Genomic DNA, 25,401 nt, shown 5'->3' with positions numbered 1-25,401 from the left:
CCCTGTGAGCCTTTTTTCCAACATTTGTTCAAGATTAGAGTGTGTTCGTACATGTATAACATAGAAAGAATTTAAAAATATACAGTTAGAAAGTATATGGTGAGTGAGTGAGTTGGGTTTTAGCAATATTCCAGCAATATCACGGCAGGGGACACCAGAAATGGCTTCACACATTGTACCATGAGGGGAATCGAACCCGGGTGTTCGGCGTGACGAGCGAACGCTTTAACCACTAGGCTACCCCACCATCCTAGAAAGCACATACATAATCACAGATAATACTTTCCCTTTTACTAATAACAGTAAATTAGCTACACATTTGTTTCTGAGCACAACTCTCCAGATGTTAAGGTAAAATACCAATGTTTCTGGCCTTCGCTAATAAGCCTGCTAGTCCTTTTCTGTATTACGAGTCGTTAGCCATTTTGTCCCTTCTGATTTGTCGACCGTTTTGCCAGACAAACGGTTTAAATAGGGGAAGCCCAGTGGTTAAAGTGTTTACTCGTCACGCTGTAGACCCGGTTCAAATCCTAACTGGGATACCATGTCCTGGCGGAAGATCTGATGATTTTGACTCATATTTACAAGGCTATTGACTACTAAAAACGTTTAGCAGGACCGACTGTGGATAATCTGTCAGGGCCGGAAATAACTTTAAAATTGCTAGTGTACTCCGGTACAGTGGCACATGTAAAATCACTTGCCCTGATAATTTTTCCAATATAGCGGGCGTTTTCTTGTTGATTTTTTACATAAACAACATAATTAACATTGGAAAGTCAACTGGACACAGGTACAGTGTGACATACAAATTTGCTTGCCCGACAGAAAAAAACCACTGGACTCGGACGTCGGGCAATGTGCTATTTCCACCCCTGTATGTGTAAGACTAATAAAGGCAAGAATTTTATGGATGTCAACTTCTTTATTGTGATGTACACGACGTTTCGGAGTGTAATCTCACCCCCTTCATCAGGTGATACACACCGTATTGTGACCCATATCATTGACTTGATGAATGAGTAAGAATAAAAATCCAAAACGTCGTGTACATCTCAATAAAGAAGTTGACATCCATAAAATTCTTGCCTTTATGTTTATCACTTCTAAATGCCGTTCAAAGACTCCAGACCGCCTCCGTGGTGTAGTGGTTAGAGCGTCCGCCCAGAGAGCGGAAGGTCGCGGGTCCGATCCCCGACCGCGTCATACCAAAAGACGTTAAAATACGGTACTTGTTGGTCCCTGCCTGGCGCTCGGCATTTAATGGGTACAACAAGGACTGGTCGGCTCGGAGTCAGTATAATGTGTCTGAGTGGGGTATTCATGCTTCACTGCGGCATGGTATCTCAGTGGGCTAGCACAATAAAACCAGCTTCAGTCTGGGCTAGTACAAGCAGCCGCACATACACATACACACGCATGCACGTCGTCATATGAGCGAAATATTCTCAAGCACGACGATAAACCCAATTTCACCTCACCTCACCCTAGTCTGTTTACATACATACATACATACATACATACATACAGCACTGAAAACAGCTATAAGATATTTTATTACCATTTTAGAGTACAGGTATGACAGCGATGTATATATCTGAGGTGATTGCACGGTAAATCCACACGTAGATTTCAAGATGGCGCGTCCGTGCGGTGGTACTCGTTGATTGGACGAAAGGATGGAGGACGGAGTACTTCCGGTTATGCTTTGACGAAGGTCACGCACGCCGTTACGTCGTTGACGGTCATCCTCTGAAAAAGGAAGGATGTCAACTTTAAAATCATGGAGTGATGCAACAGCGTCGATAATAAACTCTTCAACTAAATCCAATCTTATTAACTCAGCAGTAAATGGGTACCCGGTGGGATGATATGGTATGACTTGCGCTTCATCTTGGGTTTTGTACATACAAGGGAGCTGAACATGGAATTCGAGAGCAAACCGATTTTAAGACCAGGGTGCCTTAACGCTACGCCTGCCGTAAATCTACACTAAGGTATTCGAGTTACGATCACGTTAGCGACCTTAAGCACTGACTTGTTGAATTGAACCTAGCGCATTATGCACTGTATGTTGCGTAACGAGAACGAATCAAGACTACAGTCTGGTTCCCTCGATATGCTGCGCTGGCGCTTCACTGACCTTGGCAATGACTGCATAATGGCGGTCTCGACGAGGCAAACAAACCTGGCGGACACGACATGTAATTTATTTAGAAAAGAAATCAGGCATTCAGGTAATTTTTCTTAGGATTTCCATCAATACTGCAACTACTTACACGTCAATGATTGCCACTCGATTTGACAACAAAATGTGATATAGTTCCAACCAGCAAACCCACCCTATAAGTATATGACCAGTCCCTAAGAATTATATTTTTTGCAACGTGATTGCAGTTCCTTTTGTGTCAAATGGGTGAATGTAGTTTGTCTGGGATTTAAAAACACAATAATTATGCTTCAGACGGGGAAAAATAGAAATTATCTGCTACAAAAATTAGACTGGAGTTATTTTGTTGAAGAAAATTAGGATCCTAGTTCTCATTAATAACGCAGCAAGTCTCCACACAAAATCCCAGCCTGGTCGAGTAGAGATAATATTCGCGACGAAGATAAGTTATTCCCTGAAACCTGGTGAATTATAAAATACTTGTCAGGACAATGTATGTTTCCCCAGTGTTTGGTTTTGGAAATAGTAATGGTACTCGGCCAGTCTTCCCATATGCTTCGCTCGCACATAGGAAGACTGGTCATTTCCTCTTTGTTGCGCAACCCTATTTGCGCTACAGTTTCCTGTGCTTGGAGCAAGTACCGTTTGGCGGGAGCTCAATGATAGTATTGGAGTTCATAAGTGTTTCTTAAATTTCTGTAAACGTGACGTTTTGACGATGAGACAAAATGTGATTCGACAACGGTTACCTCCCTTCGATGACCATCCTCTGAACACATGGCATTGGATGACAATGCTAGGCCACATACCGTTGGAGATTTATTGCGTCAAGAGGTGGAGGTAACTCTGACTTGGACCGCCAGGGCTCCAGATCGCAATGCCATAGAGTATGTTTGTGACATAATGGATCGCAGAATAAGCCAGAGAGATCCTCCGGTACAAATTCTTGATGTATTGGTACAAGTCATCCATCAAGAGTGAGTGAGTTTAGTATTTCAGCAATATCATGGCGGGGGACCCCAGAAATGGGCTTTACACATTGTACCTATGTGGGGAATCGAACCCGAGTTCGGCGTGACGAGCGAACGCTTTAGACCGCCTCCGTGGTGTAGTGGTTAGAGCGTCCGCCCGGAGGCGGAAGGTCGCGGAGTTCGATCCCCGACCGCGTCATACCAAAAGACGTTAAAATATGGTACTTGTTGGTCCCTGCCTGGCGCTCGGCATTAATGGGTACAACAAGGACTGGTCGGCTCGGAGTCAGTATAATGTGTCTGAGTGGGGTATTCATGCTTCCTGCGGCATGGTATCTCAGTGGGCTAGCACTATAAAACCAGCTTCAGTCTGGGCTAGTACAAGCAGCCGCACATACACATACACACGCATGCACGTCGTCATATGAGCGAAATATTCTCAAGCACGACGTTAAACCCAATTTCACCTCACCTCACCTTAGAAAAGAAATCAGGCATTCAGGTAATTTTTCTTAGGATTTCCATCAATACTGCAAGTACTTACACGTCAATGATTGCCACTCGATTTGACAACAAAATGTGATTTAGTTCCAACCAGCAAACCCACCCTATAAGTATATGACCAGTCCCTAAGAATTATATTTTTTGCAACGTGATTGCAGTTTCTTTTGTGTCAAATGGGTGAATGTAGTTTGTCTGGGATTTAAAAACACAATAATTATAGAAATTCTCTGCTACAAAAATTAGACTGGAATTATTTTGTTGAAGAAAATTAGGATCCTAGTTCTCATTAATAACGCAGCAAGTCTCCACACAAAATCCCAGCCTGGTCGAGTAGAGATAATATTCGCGACGAAGATAAGTTATTCCCTGAAAACTGGTGAATTATAAAATACTTGTCAGGACAATGTATGTTTCCCCAGTGTTTGGTTTTGGAAATGGTAATGGTACTCGGCCAGTCTTCCCATATGCTTCGCTCGCACATAGGAAGACTGGTCATTTCTCTTTGTTGCGCAACCCTAGGCCTATTTGCGCTACAGTTTCCCAATGCTTGGAGCAAAGTACCGTTTGGCGGGAGCTCAATGATAGTATTGGAGTTCATAAGTGTTTCTTAAATTTCTGTAAACGTGACGTTTTGACGATGAGACAAAATGTGATTCGACAACGGTTACCTCCCTTCGATGACCATCCTCTGAACACATGGCATTGGATGACAATGCTAGGCCACATACCGTTGGAGATTTATTGCGTCAAGAGGTGGAGGTAACTCTGACTTGGACTGCCAGGGCTCCAGATCGCAATGCCATAGAGTATGTTTGTGACATAATGGATCGCAGAATAAGCCACAGAGATCCTCCGGTACAAATTCTTGATGTATTGGTACAAGTCATCCATCAAGAGTGAGTGAGTTTAGTATTTCAGCAATATCATGGCGGGGGACCCCAGAAATGGGCTTTACACATTGTACCTATGTGGGGAATCGAACCCGAGTTCGGCGTGACGAGCGAACGCTTTAAAGGTCACATAAACCCTAGGGGGTACAAATACATAAATCACTAACTGGCATCGTTATAAATAAAACCCCGTCATTAAAACTACTCATTTCGACCTTTAATTGACTTAAATCGACCTTTTTGACAACAGTGCACAATTCTCACCCGCGAACGAAATTTCAACCAATCAGAGCGGCGCGCCTCTGTGACGTCATATGAGGAATACCTTTGAGGGCCGATGCAGAATTCATCTACATTTTGGGGGTTAAATTATCTTGTTTACAGGCTTGTATAAACCTGAAATCGTGACAATTGTTGTGGAAAATTAAAGCTATATGTTCTCACAATCTATTGTCATTTAATTTTGTCTCCTGCTTTGCCTAGTTTCCGAGTAACAACTTGTTTTCATAGACGATTCTGTCAAAATCGATTGGTGTCGTTAGGCCCTATTTGTATAATGACTGATCCAAATTGATCCCATTTCTGTCTTTTTTTTACCTCGATATTTAATCATGTCATGTAAAAATCTGTTTGTATTGTCAAAACAGTGTCGGCCCATAAGTTTTCACATGCAATACAGCAATTAATACTCCCTCGTTGTAACCCGTGTTAGGTGGTATAAACCTACACATGTTATTTGTCATCATTCACTTGATGGTCAGTTAATGATTTTATAACAGGTATAATTAGTGGTAACACACTTAGATTACCCGACAAAGGTTCCCATTTGGCATTTCTTGTGTCTGGAGTAAATATTCAACATTATAAACATCGATCAAAGGATTAACCGATAACACGCTGATTGATTAATTACTTTTATCTTACACAGCGGAATTGTCAAAAGGTAGTGTTTATGTATGTAGATTTACTAATCTATACTGAATACACTCTGTCGTGTCGACGTCTGCGTAAAAACAACGTCCTTCTTTCAAAGGATTAACCGGCAATACATTGATTGATTGCCCATTATTGGCTAACTAAATTACTGTTTTTAAAGAAAGGAGGACATTATGCAATTAGTTGTCAGGTGTGCTATCTTGGGTGACCAATGCGACTATACACCAATACTCTAGTACCTGAAAAGAATTATCACTTTTTCGTATATTAAACTGTTAAAAGACATATCATTTGGAACAGTTTTGTGGATATTGATGGATACATTCCTCGAACAAGGTAATGGCCTGATATTGTTCCTATAACTTTAATCTGTTTTAATTTTAATATTTGCATTTTGTTTTTATTCATTTGTCGTAGCATTCAACAGAATCATTGTTTTCGCCGTGAAGTGTAATGAGACAGACAACATGCACTAGGGTGTGTGTGCGAATTATGATTCACATTGGCAAACAATAAAATGTCTAGATATTACAGTTCTGTTATAAATTCACTATAAGTATCAGCAGATCGTCTGCTTTTTATTTAGTTTCAAAATGCATACAAGTATGATAATAAACTAATTAGGATTATAAGACCAAATATAAAGACGCACATTGACTAGTATCTACATACTGGTGAGTGGACATTAACCATGGGAATGTAGCAAGAAATTTATCGCGCAGTATTATGACTTCGACCCCCACCTCGCTTCCGTGGAAGAAATCGTTATGTTATAAGTTGTGTCATGCAAAATCCGTTTGGTTATGATTCCAATACATATTTAACTACGAGTAGAAAGTAGTCTTGATTTTCTAACTTGATGAAAACAAACTATAATCTCATTAATTCTAACAGATTTTTTTATTTTTAAAAATGGCGGCGCCCTATCGGGAACATCCGCCAGTCTGAGGATAAATGGTATTTAGGTTTGTTTTCACCGAGTTACAAAATCAAAACTACTTTCTACTGGTAGTAAAATATGTATTTTATTGATGGCCAATAGGATTTTGCATGACATAACGTATAACATAACAATTCTCTCGTGGCAGCGAGGTGGGTCAATATAATACTACTTACAATATTATTGTTACTTCGACCACAACCTCACTTCCGAGGAAGAAATCGTTATGTTACAAGTTGTGTCATAGAAATTCTTTATGGTCATCAATCATATGCATATTTTACTACAACTAGTAAGTAGTTTTGATTCTTTAACTTCCGTGAAGCGATCTGAACACAAGTAAGATATCGTTTCAGGCTTCCACAACGCTCGCTTCGCACTCACAAACATAACCCATTTAGCACGAACTGCGGGGTCCTGTGGAAATCTGTGCATGGGGACACCATCGCCCGACCCCTAGGAGCAATTGACGACAAAGCAACGATTCGGCATGTCGTCGTTGATGTCGAGAAATCATCAAAATGATGAGCGTGCTACACATTTTCTATACAACTAACTGAAAATCGTTCCTCATATGACGTCACTGCAACTGCTCTGGCGACAGAGTTACGTAACCTGTCTGTGGTTTCGTTGGCGGGCGAGAGGGAAGCAGGCGACATTTTGGGCACTTTTAATCGCTCGGTATTAATTAACCACAAGTTTTTAAAGAATAAATTTGGTGTTCCGCATAAGACTAACCACAAATCTTTCATATGTAATGGTTAAAAAGAGTAACAAAAAAAAGTTTATTGGTTCTTTAACCACTAGGCTACACCTCCGCCCCCTCCATCAAGAATGGAACGCAACACCTTAACGTCAAATTGAACGTCTGATGAGGATGGGGGTCAGGGATGTTATTGCAGTTGGCCAGAATCTTCAAAACTTGTCCCATGACCATAGTTATCAGCACAACCGATGGGTCATTTTGGCCTCGTTTTTTTGTTCATTTTGCGTTAGATGTTTCACTGCCATTTAATGTTTCACTGAGGGTCAATTTATCCAACAGTGAGTTTAATTGAAGTTTGGTTAGTTACTGCTCTCCTATGGTTAATAATAACATAGTAACACTATGAAAAATATACTTTTTCTATATGTATATAATAGACACCTGATACGAAATATTAACATATCGCTGTTGTCATTGTTTACAACATAATGGCGATGATGATGATAATGATACTGTAAGAGTTAATTGCCATGGCAACCGATGATTATGTGACCCGGAGGGCACATGTCAGTTCTGACTGATCTCGTCAGGATTACATGCAGCGCCCGACGGTGTTATTAACGTTCGTGGACATGAACGTCACCCCCAACGTGTCACGACATTACGACGAAGAAAGACTGAGCATAATCCAAGCCATTACTGTTCCCGGTGTGCACAAGCATGAACTGGACATAGTGTAATTGTCAGAGCGACGGTTCGAGATACCAACAGAGGTCAAGATATAGTACTTGTTGTTACTGTGCCTGGACCTCGGCCCTTTGTGTCTTTGCGAGGATTAAAGAGGAATTACAAAAAATAATTTTTGAAATGACCCCCAACTCGAAATGCTTCACAGTACAATACATCATGATGTATTGTACTGTGAAGCATTTCGAGTCGGGTGTCTTCTAAAAAAGGAGAATTAATCTTTAATCCTCGCAAAGACACGAGTGCCTGTGGACGAAATATTGAATAACACGAGTGAGTTCCGAATGAGTGTAACCACGCCCTGATTTGTTAAAAATGGCCACAAAAAACGACCGTTGCCATTTCCGCGTTAAGGAGATACGTGATGTATAAAAACCGATGAAGTTCTGAGGATGATTCTCATCTGGAATAGGAGACTGCGTGTCCGACAGCGTACTACCCACCGACACCAGTTTGTCTTTCTCCACAGATCTCTCGATGACGATATTACGATCCCCCAGGGTCTGAGTTTCCACCATTTTCTCTCCGACCAAGTTCACCACCGACTGTAGGAAACAGAAAAACAAATAACTTCGTTGTATAAAACTCACTCGGTGATATTCTATCTATAGGGGCGGTGGGGTAGCCTTGTGGTTAAAGGGTTCATTCGTCACACCAAAACCCAGGGTTTGATTCCCCACATGGGTACAATGTGTTAGGCCGATTTCTGGTTACCCCGCTGTGATATTGCTACTGTATTGCTAAAAGCAGCGTAAAACTAAACTCACTCACTCACTCACTCACTCTACAGGACATTGGTTTGTAAATAATCGAAGTCTGGTCCAGAGAAGAAAGTGATTGACATCATGAGCAACAATCTGAAGAATTGGATGCTCTGTCGTGTCTCTACCATGTCAGTGATAATGTAGTTTACGCCGCGTTTAGCAACATTCAAAACCAAAGCGGTTGTCTATTAATTCTATATGCCTATGACGTCACATTTCATTGCAGCTAGGGTAAAGTTTCGCAAACGTTTTTCGTTATGTGTATAAAGTGTCCAGTTTTCAAACTTTGTCTCAGTGCATCAAGGAAGGATGCCGCCATTCCTGCAACTGGAGCCGTAAAACTCGAGAAAGCTGCCTTCTGATTTGCTGGTGTCGTTTTCCTACTAGCCATTTCATTGGTCGGTCAAAGTTCACAAGAGGTCCTTCAGACGTAACCTGTGCTCAGATGTGATCAGCAGAGTACTTATGTCTGATTTAAATGAGATTGGGCACACCCAGAAAACCGTCTTATCAAGTCAGTTTGTATAGTTCATAATCACTTTCATCACAAAAGGGTCTGTAAGTCTCTTAAAAGATATACATGTACATCAATGTGCAAGCCTCTAGTACACAATACGTAAATCATGACCACACCCGAGTTTCATTTTCTATACTCTGAAACTTCTTTCCATACCCAATAATTATGTCTCGGGTTCAACCATTGCTTGATGTAGCTTCCCAAATTTGAAAAACATGTTTGAAGTTCACTACAAAACTTGTGTGTACCTTCATAGGTTGGCCAGCGAGGGAGACGTGGTCAAAGGCCTGGCCGATGACGAACTTATATTCCTTCACTTTGTCCCCAACGGTTGTGCGGATCATGAAGTGGTCGGCGGCATCTTGGGTGATTTCCAATAATGGTTTACTTTCCTTCGCGACTGCTCTCATCTCATCGGGGACACCTGCAACAGTAGCACAGACACTAAATCAAACCGAAACATGAGTCTCATGAACCTATTAAGAGTGCCAAGGTGATGACAATGACCTACTTTTCAGCCGGATCCGAATTGTCTAGTCTGCAAGTGAAAAGATACACCACAAACAACTATGGCTACACTGAATTCCAATTCCATGTTTCATAAGAAAATGGTATTTACAAGTTAATTTTAATTTTAAACTTTAATAACATCGTATTTCTATATTTTATGGCGAGGTGTAGGCAGCATGACCTTAACTAAGACGTCACAAACTGCCCCTGTTGGATGAGGTCGTAAAATGATTCACAATTCATCTGGCTCACTGGTTACACCTGTTATGTATTTTTGTGCTTATTCAGTGTCGGTTTGTAACGCACAATGTGATTGATATAATATCAAGTGCGTACCAGACCGCCAAACCTTTCTAGCGTCAGAGCCTCGTTTTGAGATTTCCACGATTGTCAGATTTCTGTTTATCAGAGCACGCTGTACGACAGAGCATGCTGCACGACGTGTTTTCAAGCATTAGAAGGAGCGTAGTGTTGCAATATACAAGTGGTTAGATGTATCAAATAATACTGATTAATATTTGTGTATCCAGTTGAATGAACTGGTCTCAAAATTCTGGACTGGTTATTGTACTAAGTTTCGCAATAGGACGGAACCCAGTCAGCCGGAAACGCGGCTTGCTAGCATCATACAATCGCTCGTTTCTACTTTCATCCACTAGGAGTGAGTGCATGTGGGTTAACGCAACATTCCAGCAATACCACGGCGGGGGGACACCATACATGGACTTTACACATTGTACCCATGTGGGGAATCGAACCCGGGTATTCGGTGTGACGAGCGAACACTTTAACGACTAGGCTACCCCGCGCCCCCTATTTTCTATGAAATTGACGTATCATCTGTAAATATCCACATATGACATAAGATGTAAACACTTGTCTGAGTTGTTGTTTAACGCGGTCTGTAAATAAGCACGTGTGGATCAGATTAAATTAGGTTTGACCCTTGTGACATTGAAAAGATCTGTTTCGTGAGACTAGTAAATTAAAAATAACCCTTTCGACATTCAAAATAGATATGAGGTGAGGTGAGGTGAAGTTGGGTTTAACGTCGCGCTTGAGAATATTTCGCTCATATGACAACGTGCATGCGTGTGTATGTGTAGGTGCGGCTGCTTGTACTAGCCCAGACTTAAGCTGGTTTTATAGTGCTAGCCCACTGAGATACCATGCCGCAGTGAAGCATGAATACCCCACTCAGACACATTATACTGACTCCGAGCCGACCAGTCCTTGTTGTACCCATTAATGCCGAGCGCCAGGCAGGGACCAACAAGTACCATATTTTAACGTCTTTTGGTATGACGCGGTCGGGGATCGAACCCGCGACCTTCCGCTCTCTGGGCGGACGCTCTAACCACTACACCACGGAGGCGGTCTCAAAATAGATATGACCCTTGCGACATTCAAAATATATTTGACCCTTGAGACATCCAAATACATCTGACCCTTGAGACATTCAAAACAGATCTGACCCTTGTAACTTGTAAATTAGATCAGACTCTTTCCTCATTCAAAACAGATCTGACCCTTATGACATTCAAAACAATTTTGACCCTTGCGACTTGTAGAATAGATCAGACCAGTGCGACATAAAAATAGATCAGTGAGTCCAATGAACAACTACTAATGGTAGAACATGATCACGTGACAACATGCCACCGTGTGCGATAGCATCTCCTCATGACTCAACGCCCACGTTGCACAATTCACCTGCACCCAGCCCACACTTCCCGACCCCAGACGTATCGATCTGCCTGACGGTATGGATTAATCAATATTTTCAAAGAACATTTAGTTGGATGCTTTGATCGCCTAACAGCGTCTCAGTTCAACTCAGGTAGTGTAGACGAGAACACCTGGTTGCTATGGCGACACCTATCGTTACTTATTGTTTTAAGTAAATGAAATACTGCTGCAAATGGCTCGTAACATAAATGTAAATGAATTTAAAGCGCGGAATTGAGAGTAACTTAAGTGCATGTCAACCCATGTCAAGTCTCGTGAAACACGGGCTATCGAAACATACTCTGTAACAACACGCCAATATCCTTGGATGCAAATATACTGCGGGAAAAGTATAAAATTTGAAATTAAATTTGATCGAAACAATTACTAACGGGCAGGGGGGTCAGTGGTAGACTGACGCTCAGTCTCTGAAGATATCATACAAACGAAAGGGTCAACTAGCCCTCTTCAAACTCAGTGAGATCGGAGAATCAGAAACTGGGCAAATTCTATACTTGCTTCATATTAGAGCAGTAGCAGTACAGTAGCAATAGTAGCAGTAGCAGTAGTAGTAGCAATAGAAGCAGTAGCAGTAGTAGTAGTGGTAGTTGTTAATGAGTGAGTGACTTTGGTTTTACGCCGCTCTTTAGCAATATCGTGGCGGGGACATCAGGCTTCACACATTGTACCCATTTGGGGAATCGAACACTGGTCTTCGGTGTGACGAGCGAACGCTTAAACCATTAGGCTACCCCACCATCCTGTAGTTGTTGGTGTTGAAGTAGGGAGGTGGGGTAGCCTAGTGGTTAAAGCGTTGGCTCGTCACGCCGAAGACCCGGGTTCGATTCCCCACATGGGTGCAATGTGTGAAGCCGATTTCTGGTGTCCCCCGCCGTGATGTTGCTGGAATATTGCTAAAAGCGGCGTAAAACCAAACCGTCAGTCAGTCAGTCAGTGGTATTAAAGTTGTTGTTTTAGTAGTAGCTACAGCGGCGGGAATGGTAGTACTCTATTGACATAAGATTAATAAAAACAACCTCGCCCATCGATGGATTATCGCCACTTTGTTTTAACGATAAGGACAAATCGCAGCAACAATTATAATGCCATCAATAATCAATGGCTGACCTTTGCATATCAATCAGCAATCTGTGGGCGAAATGAATTGCCTCCTATAAACTTTCACACTTAATTAGTTCCTTACAATTTAATTAAATATAAAGTATGTTTCCACTTGAGGCTATATCGGCAACCACAATTAATTCCAACAGACGTGTTTAATCAAGCTACAATAAGCGTAATTATATTCTTTGACGTTTTCATCTCGCGTGCAGCGCTATGACCTTGACCCGAATTGCTTTCAATGGACATAATTCCCACCAGGTACGGGTATGAGCAGTGTATCGAGTTCAGAGTCATCGGACTCGTCGTATATCAGCCCTTCTGGGCACGGCGTTAATTAGAAGTATCGCCAGTCCTATGTATACTGATGTACAAAAGAAAGTGAACAGCTGCTGCTTTGGGATCATTTTCACCAAAACAACGTAAATAGTTTTTAAAAGTGTATTGATGGGACTAACAAGTCACAAGCATTGTGAACATGCTGCCAAAACACTAAATGACCTTGAAAGTACTGTGAGTGCTTTCTTTGGTATGTTAGTTTATATTTTTGCTACACAGTCGTACAGTTGATTCGTTACTTAAACAAAGGCTTCCATCGAAGGCACTTTGCATACTTCAGTTTACGCCTGCCTCAGAGCCATGGTTTACGTATTTCAAATACTATTGCACAGACTTAATCTGTCGAAGAACTCACCCGTGAAGATCCGGGTTAGAATTGATCTTCAGTAACCCATACTTGTCGTAAGAGGCGACTAACAGGATCCGGTGGTCAGGGTTCTGACTAGATTGACACATGTCATCGTATCCCAATTGCGTAGATTGATGCTCATGCTGTCGATCACTGGACTGTCTGATTTACAGACCGCCGCCATGTAGCTTTAATATTGTTGAAACAACTCACTCACTCACTCACTCACTCACTCACTATCAACAACTATATACAGTCGCATTTTCCATGTGCATAGCATAACTCTTATTCCGTGTATCGGGTGGTCAGGATTCAGACTTGATTGACACATGTCATCGTATCCCAATTGCGTAGATCTATGCTCATGCTGTTGATCACTGGATTGTCTGATCCAGACTCGATTATTAACACACCGCTGCCATATTGCTGGAATATTGCTGAGTGCGGCGTTAAACAACCAACCGACTAGTCAAAGAAGTACGACTTTCCCATTTCCTAACTATAACACAGATATAATCCAGTAGCAGAGCTCGGAATATCGCACATCCAACACTTTAGCATATACTAACAAATGTCGTATCGATAAGATCCGGTGAGGATTGTGTATGGAGCTTTAACCTGTCACGTTCTGTTTGGTCACCGGGAACCGTTTTGCCAGTTGTCGTCCCTTACATAAATGTCCATTTCAGAACTGATGTTCGGTTTTCAAAACTGAAAGACCAGCTCAAAATAGAACGAGTCCTTCAACGCAAAAGATATTCAGGGATTAAGTCGTTTTGTTGATGCGTGGAGCACTCTACATTAAGAGAGCACGCGATACAATGGAATTATGGAACCTTGGTTACACAAAGGCCGGTAAAGCTTGCTTAAAGATATTGACCTCTCTTGAGGTAGCAAACGTGCAAGTTCATAGGGCTGCCATGCCAATGCAAACGGCGGTTACTATTGTCAAGGAACACAACTCTGCACGGAGAATTGCGACGTCTGTGCTGAGTTGCGTCCCTTAACAAATTGGATCCGCAAGCTGTGCTCAGCCTCCTCGGCTTGATGTGTGGATTCTATTCCCAGTTTAACAGAATTTACCGACATCTTTTGCCGACAGGTTGTTATGGGGAAATATAGAGAAAATGCAAAGAACATATGTTTGGCCCCGAATACAGCATAACAAAAAACTCACACTAAATACTCTTCACTTAAAAATTGGCATATTTTTGGCAACGTGTCCTAATCATATACTATTGTAACTTTTTGTTTGTCCCATCATATGCTTGTGTCTGAACAATTTGGCTTGAAAGTGAGTGAGTGAGTGAGTGAGAGAGAGAGTAGGGTCCCCACATTTCCCCAAGTGGGGAATCGAAACCGCGTTAACCATTAGGATACCCCACAGTCTCCGGCTGGAAATACGTACAGTCATTAAGACCATTATAAACTTGAGGGCAAAAGAAGCTAAACCTATCAGTTTTATCAGATTGTATTTTACATGCTGTTCAATCCCAGATGTCTAAGTTGGCTATTTAATAACCAAGTATAATCTGTACTGACGCTTAGACAACAATGGAGAATACTTCTATGTGGTTGTATCTTCGAAAGTATAGTTCTATTTCAAATTCATTTTTTCCGCATGATACGCAACTACTGATTGATATCTTAGGCATTTTCATCTTTGAACATCAATAATTTTGTATTTAGGGGAACAAATTTACAAGCATAGTATGGGTCATGTTGGTGCAACTTCCGGTCTTCGTTGACCAATTTCCGTTCACACAAAACCGCCTTGACATACACAAAACCGCCTTGGCACACACGAAACCGCCTGTGCACACACAAAACCGCCTAGGCACACACAAAACCTCCTTGGCATACCTAAAACCGCCTTGACATATACAGAACCGCCTTGGCACACACGAAACCGCCTTGGCACACACAAAACCGCCTTGGCACACACGAAACCGCCTGTGCTCACACAAAACAGCGTAATCATACAGAATACCGAGAAGGCACACGCAAAACCGCCGATGGAAAAACACAAAACTGCCCGGCCTAAGACTATATTTACGAACTGTTGCAGGAATAGTAGACTTGCACAAGTCTCTAAGGTAATAATTAATAGGTTAAGTGATAATTTCTATAAACTGTAAATATACCTCTGGCGTCTTAGAGTCCACTTATCTAGACTTGCCTCTTTTATACATCCATGGGTTGAACCTTCAGTACAGCCTTGGAGCAAGGCTACAGGAATAGGTACTGGTTAATAGACATAATCAAGTTTAATCATAGCTTGCGACCAATTCTAAATTATATTAACACGGTAAACTTTTCCCGTCAGTTGATTATGGTACCGCGTGACCTGGAGGAAAGTTAATACTGCGCAGGCGCCACTACTGCTAATGACATTCCTGTGCCTCGTTAATGGCGTCTCCTGAACGCATTCAGACTCTACCTGAAGATTTTATCTCACGGAGATAATGAATAATAAATTATGATTCTGTCCGGCCTATATATCACATCCGTGTGTGTACATGTCTTTGAAGAGACACGTGGATGACAGGATTACGGGCGAACAAGGGGATCGCTAAGTTCTTTTTTTCTAAAAATGAATTACATCTTCGACATACAACAATGTTGTTCAAAATGGGCCGCAAAAGATAAGAGTTTTGAAAGTCAATTGACGAAGCACGCGTTGTAAAATATCGGATTGTTTATTGTTTAACGCCGCACTGAGCACCATTCCATCGTTTTTGGCAGCGGTCTGTGAAAAATCGAGTCGGGGTCAGACAATCCAGTGTTTGACATCACGAGTAGCGATCTACATGTATGCTGCATCAACGGTTACCCGATCCCGTTACTCGACACTTGCGCATGGGTTACAGGAAACCAGTTCTAACTCGGATATTCATGGGTGTAAATTAAGATCACATTTGTCAGATATGATCATATTTGTAAGGTCTGAAATTAAAGGAAATGGCCGGGATGATTCAGTTCCAAAGAAATTTTGAATTCAATAATATTTTTGTCTATTGATTAACAAGAGATGACTAAATGGATCGAAATGCCAGGCTCGATGAATAGAACTAGTTGCCTGCATGTCAGCGCGCCCCCACAGAGAGGATCGATCACTGGATTGTCTCGTCAGATAGTTCAGACTCCCATATATCTATAGATGGCATATATATAGCCGGACTATTGCTTAGTGCGGCGTTACACCATTCGTAACTACTCGCCTCTTTCCGTGGCCTTGTCGGAATGACACGAGTAGTTACGAATGACGCTAAACAACAAACAAAACATTCGTCACCACTCGCCTCTTTCCGTAACCTCCAAGAAGATATTCGGCTTGTCCCCGAATAATACGAGTGGGTCACGAATTCAAACAAAACTGATTGAATCCAACGATTTGTCCATTGGACTAAACGGAATTTTTTCGTGACAATAAACGCTGTAATTTAGACAGCTTCAGTGTTGAACGTACGTTCCGTAACAGTGCCCGGGCGCATGTAGTATTACTTACGATAATCCTTCCAACCAACCATGTATGGTATTACTTACGATAATCCCTTCAACCAACCATGTATTAGTGAATGATTTACATGAATGTGTTTATGTGGCCTGAATTACACGTGAACGTTCCGAGCTAGACTAACGGTTAGTCTCTGAATGTATATAATTTTGACATTGAAACAAACAATTCCTATTAAATTGAAAAGGAGTCCCAGTGTGGGATGGGAGATTCAGAACCTGAGGAAATCTAGACTTGCTTCATTTAGGGCTTTAGCCTTGCAGAAAGGGCTGATTAGAAGGGAAAATAGTGTGGTTCAAGAACTGTGAGACAGACTAGTGCCGAGCGAGTGAAGTCAGTTACCCGAATTACAATATTTTTTTCCTATTTAGCCCCTCTTTAAATATTTCATAGAAGGTATTGGTTCACAGGTTTGTATAAAAGTCAGAATTTAAAATATAACTAATCGTTTCCGCGATGTGTCCACTTCCAAACAGAAACAATATGTCAACCTAGACGTCTGTGCTTAAAGGAACTGATCGTGAAACAAATAAGTAAGGAATATTGAACAGTTAACAATTGTGTTAGTTAGATTTCAAGATCAATAGCTCTACTTTCACAGTAACAACAATAACTGTCCTTTGCAAACAATACAGCGTAACGGGCTAAGGGACCGTTCATAATTTATGACTAGGGGTGATGATGATTTTAAGGGGTCACCCATTTTGTTCTGGGGAGCAGTCATAGAGGGGTCAGCAATCACTTTGTACACACGTACTAGGGAAGGGGGTGTCATTGATATTTGTACATGACATGCTGGGGTTGTCACTTTGTACATAAATTTTAGATATATGGGGATCATTCACATTCTACATGCTGGGATACTCCATAGAAATCATCATCACCACACACACACACACACACACACACACACACACACACACACACACACAAGAATTTGATTGCAAACAAATACGAGAGATAGTTACATGAAACGTCGCACATGAACTTGATAACATCTATTTCTGGACAGTAACGACCGACGTCTTCCACTTACAGGAACCCCCTGCCATGGAGCTGCTCCAAAGCATCATCAACAACGATATCTATTTTCGAGTAAAGAAAGTGCATGCAGAGAATTCTTCTTTGATGAAGAAGCGTTTTGAGGCGTAACTTTTAATTTCAGATACTAAGGGATCAGTTGGGTAGCCAATAGCCTGTCTCACAGTCCATGAACCACATTATTTTCCCTACTGCCAAGCCCTCCCTGCAATGCTAAAGCCCTGAATGAAGCAAGTCTAGATTTCCCCAGGTTCTGAATTTCCCATCTCACTGGGGGTCCTGTTCAATTTAAATGTGTTTATTTGCTAATATCATATATATATATATATTCAGGGACTAAGCGTTAGTCTAGGTAGCCAAGTGCACAAACCGTTCGCCTGTCACGCCGAAGACCTAGGATCGATTCCGCAAATAAATAAGATGAATAAGATAACTAGTTGGGACACGTCCTGTTACTTCATGTTGAGACGCGCGAGTATGTTGTCTACATTGCAGTTTTACGACAGGCGGCCGCATCACTTGTGTTTGTCTTGATTTGACAAACATAGCAATAAGAAACATACTTTCTAAAGTTTAATTCATGTTTCTTGTTTACGAAGATCGATTTATCTCCCGAGCCCATGGACAATCGTGTTGATATTTATAATGAAATGGATCGCCTGTGTTCAATGTTATAACGTTACATATATGTTGAGTCTGCCCCTGTTGAATGTTATAAAAGTGTATGTTGAATGCGCCTGTGTTCAATGTTATAAAAGTATATGTTGAATGTGCATGTGTTCAATGTTATAAAAGTATATGTTGAATGTGCATGTCCCTCAATGTTATAAAAATTGATGTTGGATGACAACCATTATTGCAATGTTATAAAAGTATATGCCGGATGCGCCTGTGTTCAATGTTATAAAAGTTGACATGTGTACCTCAATAATAGTTGTGTTATAAAAGCTACACATGTTGAATGCGCATGTGTTCAATGTTATAAAAGTATATGTTGAATTCTTCCATGTGTTAACGGTTATCAAACGTATATGTTGAATACACCCTGTAACAGACAATGTTATACAAATTATATGTTAAAATGTGCCTGTGTTCAATGTTATTAAACATATATTTACATAGGGCCATTCCATACGGAATTATGAGAGACTAAAATTGTTAAAAATTGCATGTAAATGTATATATGAATGCGCCTGTGTTCAATGTTATAAAAGTTATATAATACGGATTTGCTCCTTGACTTCAATGTTATTTAGCTATGTGATATTGCTATTGGACAGGTGTTATAAGTTTTTGTATATCAGTAAGATTACTAAAATTATACAGGTTATCACAAGTATTTAAAAGACTAAAACGTTCATGAGATAAACGGACAATTTTCAAACGTACTTGACTACACCCTGTTAACACGTTACAGTCGGACAACTAGTCTGTCTCACAGTCCCTGAACCGCATTACATATATTCAGAGACTAGGCGTTAGTCTAGTCTGACAATGTGTTATCAACACTAATGAACGCTCATAGAGCAACGCTATCTCAACGGCATTCAGTCATTGTGTGGATATTGGGAGGAATGTGGCTATCTACTTAGGCGTCACACATTCATTGGGACAGATTCACGCCTTTCTCATCCTGTTATGCTAGTATATGAATATATTGATTGTAACCAAACTACAGTAGATGTTGTTGTAGAGCAATTAACCATCCGTCTGAAGAACCTTTGTGTTCAAAGATACTGTTATTTGTTATGTGACTGTCAGCGTAAACGTGAAGTATCACGGTTTTAATATAGCTGTGCTTGCATCGCCGGTGTTAGACTAACAACTGGTCTGACTTTCTTCATTTTCAGAAACTGTGGAAATCTTTCTTGAATTTGTTTCAGGTTCTGCATGACAGACTATCCTGGTGTGTAAAATAATGTATAAACATCATACGAATTGACTTTCACTTTGCTTTTGTTTTGTTTGTTGGATGTGTAACGCAGCTCTCAACAATACGCCGTCGGTCTGTAAATAATAGAGTCTGGTTAAGACAATCCAGTGATCAACAGCATGATCTACGCAGTTGGGATACAATGACATGTGTCAACCAAGTCAGCGAGCCTTACAACCTGATCCCGTTAGTCGCCTTTTACGACAAGCATGGGTTACCGAGGGCCAATTCTAACCCGGATCGTCACCGGAGACAAGCATGGAATGCTGAAGACCAAATCTAATCCGGATCTTCACGGGTCACTTTCACTCTGTGTGAGTATATTGGAGTATGAATTCCATATGAAGATGACCGTGCGTAATATAAACGTCGTCTCAAGCCCACTCCAAGAGGTTCATATTTCAATGAATTCACATAAAGTGAAAGTCAGTTCATAAATGAAGTTATATGTTCAGTGTGCTTGTACATTGTTTTAAAATTTACAGGTAAGAACGCTCATGTTAATAAGTAGTATATATGGGAAGACGTGTTTGAGTGGTTTGTTTCACTTCCAGCGGAGGTGGTGGTGTAGTTTTGTATTTAAAGCGTTCGCTCGTCACGCCGAAGACCGGGTTCGATTCCACACATGGGTACAAAGTGTGAAGCCCATTTCTGGTGTCCCCGAAGAGATATTGCTGGATTATTGCTGAAAGCGGCGTAAAACTAAACTCACTCACTCATCCACTCACTTTTAGTGACCTCCAAATATGGGTTTTCGATTCCTTTGCTTTGTTTACTATATGTTAAATGCACAGAAATAATATGTCGCTAACTACTTGTTACTACGAAACAAAATTCCTGCCTTTAACAAGCACGCACTTTTCCTCAAAACAACTCAACGTTGCTATAGGTTTTGATCTTTTGTGGGTCCTAAAATATTTGTCTTGAATGTATAACCAGTATCAATCTTACAGCCTTTGCTCATCTGACTGTTTGTTGTTTAACGCCGCACTCAGCAATATTCCAGCTATATGGCAGCGGTCTGTAAATAATCGAGTCTGGACCAAAAACGGCATGAGCATCGATACGATACTGGGATACGATGACATGTGTCAACCAAGTCAGCGAGCCTGAGCACCCGATCCCGTTAGTCGGCTCTTACGACTAGCATGGGTTACTGAAGATCAATTCTAGCCAGGATCTTCACGGGTGAGCCAATTCTAGCCCGGATCTTCACGGGTGACAAGCATGGGTTGCTGAAGATCAATTCTAGCCAGGATCTCCGCGGGTTCTCATCTGACTGAGTAAGGACTTAGTAATGAGACATGTGATTGTTCAAAATTTTAACTCGAGCACGATTCTTCAAATGGCACAATGTGTAATGTCCCTTAAGAGTGAGCCTACCAGTCTCCCATCCAGTGATAAAGAGGGATATTATCTAACACGGTGCAGCCATTATCATTTACTCACTAGCCGTGCTTCACATATACCAGCAAAATGAAACCATCTACGCTAAGATCGACAGTTTGATATTCCGAGCATAATTAAGTACGACCTTTGACAGAAACTGGCAACTACGTTCAATAGGCCTACCCACAGCAGCAAATAGCTAGCACAGGTAACTGTAGTAACATAAGTAGACCCACTCACCTACTGCTTTCATGTACCCGTCCAGGTTGTCCTGGGAATGAAAATTCCATGTCCCGACTAGTGCTGACATTGCTCTGATACAACTAGCTAAATGTGCGTCCACCGAGTGTACAAACTGTCGTCTGCTGCAACCTTCTATATGGTGGGATGCGCGTCACGTGACCCCTGCTGGCGTTCATGCATTATGGCGTCTGCTCGCCGGGACCACAAAAGATGCAGCAGAACGCTTCCTCGGATGTTGTACACGGTTCTACTAACCACGTGATTAATGATTGAAGGGTTGTTTTTGAATGATGAAGAAACTGGCTGTTTGAAAAGAAGGTTCGATGATGGCAGTCAAGATGAACGCGATAACGATATCGGAGCTCGACCATAAGATAACACGAATACCATAGAGATTAGGTGTAAGTAATATCTAGAGATCATAAATAGCAGGAGATATTTATTCATGGAAAAATTGCACACAGGAATCAATTGTGTAGACTCGAGGGGGAGTCAAACTCGGACTTTACGATTGGCGAGCGACGGGATGTACCACTCAACTAACACTTTAGGTTCAAGTACAATTTTCGCAGAATTTGAAACACAAGTAATCGAACTCTGAACTTTTGCGTGACTGGCGAACGCACCAATAACTTGATACTAATGAAAGCCTTCAGGCATTAATATAATACTTTTTAATATCTGAAACCAAATGACAATCATACGTACGGTATAACCTGTAAATACGAGGAACGATTCTTTTCAGTTTCGTGGACATATACAATATTCATGTTTTCAGATACCATTCATCGAAACTTAATTGCAAAAAGCAAGTGAAACAGCCGCAATATGACACAGGTAACAGGTGCAGCGCTGCTTGCAATTAAAAAATTAACATCGGTGTATTCATTCACACTTTATTATTGCCACTGAACATTGTAATATCCTTCAAGGATTAATATAATATTTTCTTATGTTTGAAATAAAAATTCTAATTGGGTGATACATTTAACCTGTAAAAACGGGGTACGGCTCTTTTAAGCTTCATGGACATATACAATATACGTGTTTTCAAGTAATATTCATCGATGGTTTATTGCAAAAAGCAAGGGAAAACTATTGCAATATGACAGATGCACAATTACAGGTAACAGATGCACAATTGCTTCTAATTAATAACGCGATGTTCATTCACATAGCAGCGCTCTGTAATGTTAAATGTAGCCTTGGAGGCTACTTTCAATTATTAAATAGAACACTGGGTTCTTTCATTGCCCTCGGGATGATATGTAGTTTATATCCGCAGCCGTGTTTCGTTACCTCGGCAACAGGAACTGCACGATGGACTTCCGGTTTTATGACATCACACAACCTACGTCATGGTTGAAATCTAGATCAACAACATCAGGGTCTAAAACATGCTAGTCATCTGTTGAGACAGAAAGATATCACAACCCAGGTGTGTTGGGCCAATGTTGGTATATGGTTATTTGTTGGCCAACAGTTTGACAACATTGGCCTAACGTTATCTTAATGACTTAAAAGTAGCGGTGGCTTTTGACACGTTGGTCCAACAGTGGGCCAACATTTGAAAAACTCAGCCTATTTTTCCCTGATCTTACATCTGTTTCATTGACAAAGTTGGGCCACCGTTGGCCCAACATTGTGAATAAAAGAGTGAGCACACGGCCATTTTAGCCATGTTTTCTTATCAAGATTTTGATGAAAGTTGAAATAATTACACAGACAAAAAGAAAGAATCCATTTCCCTGTCTTTCAACTATGATGCAGTGAATTTTACAGCGTTGTTTTCTCCAAATTGAATACCAAACTTGTCATCATTGATAGCTTTACCTGATATTCAAAGAGCAGACGACACTACATTTTCTGGAGGCCTTCAACTAGTAAATATGCATTGTTATCTGTGATACTTAATTGCGAATATATTGTGAAACAATTTGTTTAAATCATCATTTAGGCTAAAGAAACTGTCACATGCTGTATTGAAAGGCAAATTGTTTGAGTAGATAAAAGATTTAATTGACTCTTTTCTTTAGGGAACCTTGTTTTAACCATTTTGATAAATCTCAATCATTTTAAATTATTTAAATTTATTGTTTACTTCATTAACTTTATGTGTTTGTCAGTTACACTTCTGTTTCCATATACAACTCTCTATTATTCATCTTTACAACCAATAATTGCTAAACATCATCATATCAGATACTCAGTATATGTGTCCCAGTTATAGTAGTTACACGTCATATCCAAATAAAACATTGTTTGAACAGCATTCTAGAAGTTGGTTAGTCAAAATGAAACATACAACTCTATGGATGACAACTTCTTGTTTATTGTATAGAGCGACGTTTCGATGTAGATTCTTACACCGTTATCAAGCTAAAAGTGACTACAACCAAATGATGAGAAGTATATATACATGTACATAGTATGTTTTGTCAAATAAACATAATTGGGAGAGGCCAGTTGGGGACTAAGAACAACAAATGGATCTAGTGATGAAACCAATCAACAAGGGAGGGAGGGGGGGGGTGGGGTGTTAGGTTGTAACAACCTGATAGGGTGATTTGATAGAGTTAGTTCTTCATATCCCAATGGTATGTAGTATCCTTGGTCTCTATTGATCAAAGGTTTTGATTTGGTTGATTTTGATGGCTTTCCAAAAGTTTTCTTTGTGAAGTCCTGATTTTTGGTGGATAAGATTTCGAATTTGTCAAACCAGCCCCCTAAAAACTAAGTTTGGCGTCATCTCAACCCTGATTAAGCATTACTTAAGAACATTTGCTCCAGCAACCATGACCTAGAACATGAGCGGAACCACTCTACAACATGTCCTCACGAGCCTCAACCAGTAACCCACCAACTCATAGTCTGTTTGATTTCATTTGAGACCAAATGAATTGCTCACTGACACAAAATCTAATAATATACTTCTCATCATTTGGTTTTAGCTTGATAACAGTGTAAGAATCTACATCCGAACGTCACTCTGTGCAATAAACAAGAAGTTTTCAATAATTAAGTTGTATGTTTCAAATAAAACATAAGGTCAAATATTATGTCCTTTTACGTTCACTTGATTAACTTGTTGTGTTGTTTATATATGTTTTCTCATTGCAGAGGTCAGGAAAGAGCTAAATGTTGAAATACAGTTGTGCCAACATAAGGCCAACTAAATCACATAGTTGGGCCAAGTATGGGCCATGGTTTAGTACAAAGGTCAAGAAAGAGCTAAATGTTGTAACACGGTGGTACCAACATAAGGCCAACAAAATCACTACGTTGGGCCAACTATGGGCTATGGTTTTGTGTGAATTTTCATTCTGTTGGCCCAACAATGAGCCAACATGATGGGCCACTGTGGAGCCGATGAGTATATCCAAGTGGGCTCCATCGTCAGTTTGACAGCCATGGGCCAAACTAAAACCGGTCATTATGGGCCAACCATTGGCCAACATATCATTGCTGCTATCTGGGAAGCTATCATAACCTACGCCTGTCAGTACCAATTGACGTGTCTGGCAGTAGATTACCACTCTGCCACTATCGCATGGCATACTTTGACATGCTCACTACTTACATATTGTACCCGACAGAATGTTATGTATGGTGGCTGGGTAGGGGATGGGTGTAGGCTGCTGGAGTTGAGTAGGGATGGGTGTAGGCTGCTGGAGCTGAGTAGGGATGGGTGTAGGCTGGCTGGAGCTGAGTAGGGATGGGTATAGGCTGCTAGAGCTGAGGAGAGCATGAGTATGAGAACATTGTGAATAAAAGAGTGAGCACACGGCCATTTTAGCCATGTTTTCTTATCAAGATTTTGATGAAAGTTGAAATAATTACACAGACAAAAAGAAAGAATCCATTTCCCTGTCTTTCAACTATGATGCAGTGAATTTTACAGCGTTGTTTTCTCCAAATTGAATACCAAACTTGTCATCATTGATAGCTTTACCTGATATTCAAAGAGCAGACGACACTACATTTCTGGAGGCCTTCAACTAGTAAATATGCATTGTTATTTCTGTGATAATTTAATTGCGAATATATTGTGAAACAATTTGTTTAAATCATCATTTAGGCTAAAG

At 40.8% G+C, this 25,401-nt stretch overlaps 1 protein-coding gene across 1 annotated transcript; it reads right to left on the bottom strand.

Annotated features, from left to right (window-relative positions):
* Positions 1-1,537: 1,537 nt before the first annotated feature.
* On the bottom strand, positions 1,538-21,624 carry LOC124276620 (fatty acid-binding protein, adipocyte-like). The gene is made up of 4 exons (XM_046712270.1): positions 21,314-21,624; positions 9,394-9,569; positions 8,308-8,409; positions 1,538-1,752 (listed from the first exon to the last, which is right to left on the bottom strand). Exons 1-4 carry the CDS (start codon positions 21,381-21,383, stop codon positions 1,702-1,704), a joined length of 399 nt encoding a protein of 132 aa, XP_046568226.1. The 5' UTR covers positions 21,384-21,624; the 3' UTR covers positions 1,538-1,701.
* Between the last annotated feature and the right edge of the window lie 3,777 nt (positions 21,625-25,401).

Source organism: Haliotis rubra, unplaced genomic scaffold, assembly GCF_003918875.1.
Source record: "Haliotis rubra isolate DU_JTF1 unplaced genomic scaffold, ASM391887v1 Scf210, whole genome shotgun sequence".
Classification (NCBI taxonomy): Eukaryota; Metazoa; Mollusca; class Gastropoda; order Lepetellida; family Haliotidae; genus Haliotis; species Haliotis rubra.
Note: the sequence above shows the minus strand (reverse complement) of the source record. Positions and strands in the feature narration are given on the sequence as shown.

Excerpts from the sequence above, each read along its gene's own strand:
- LOC124276620 (XM_046712270.1), bottom strand. The coding sequence starts at position 21,383 with ATGTCAGCACTAGTCGGGACATGGAATTTTCATTCCCAGGACAACCTG. Across the intron at positions 9,570-21,313 it reads CGGGTACATGAAAGCAGTAG|GTGTCCCCGATGAGATGAGA; the intron begins GTGAGTGGGTCT and ends CTACTGTTGCAG. Across the intron at positions 1,753-8,307 it reads AGAAAGACAAACTGGTGTCG|AGGATGACCGTCAACGACGT; the intron begins GTGGGTAGTACG and ends TTCCTTTTTCAG.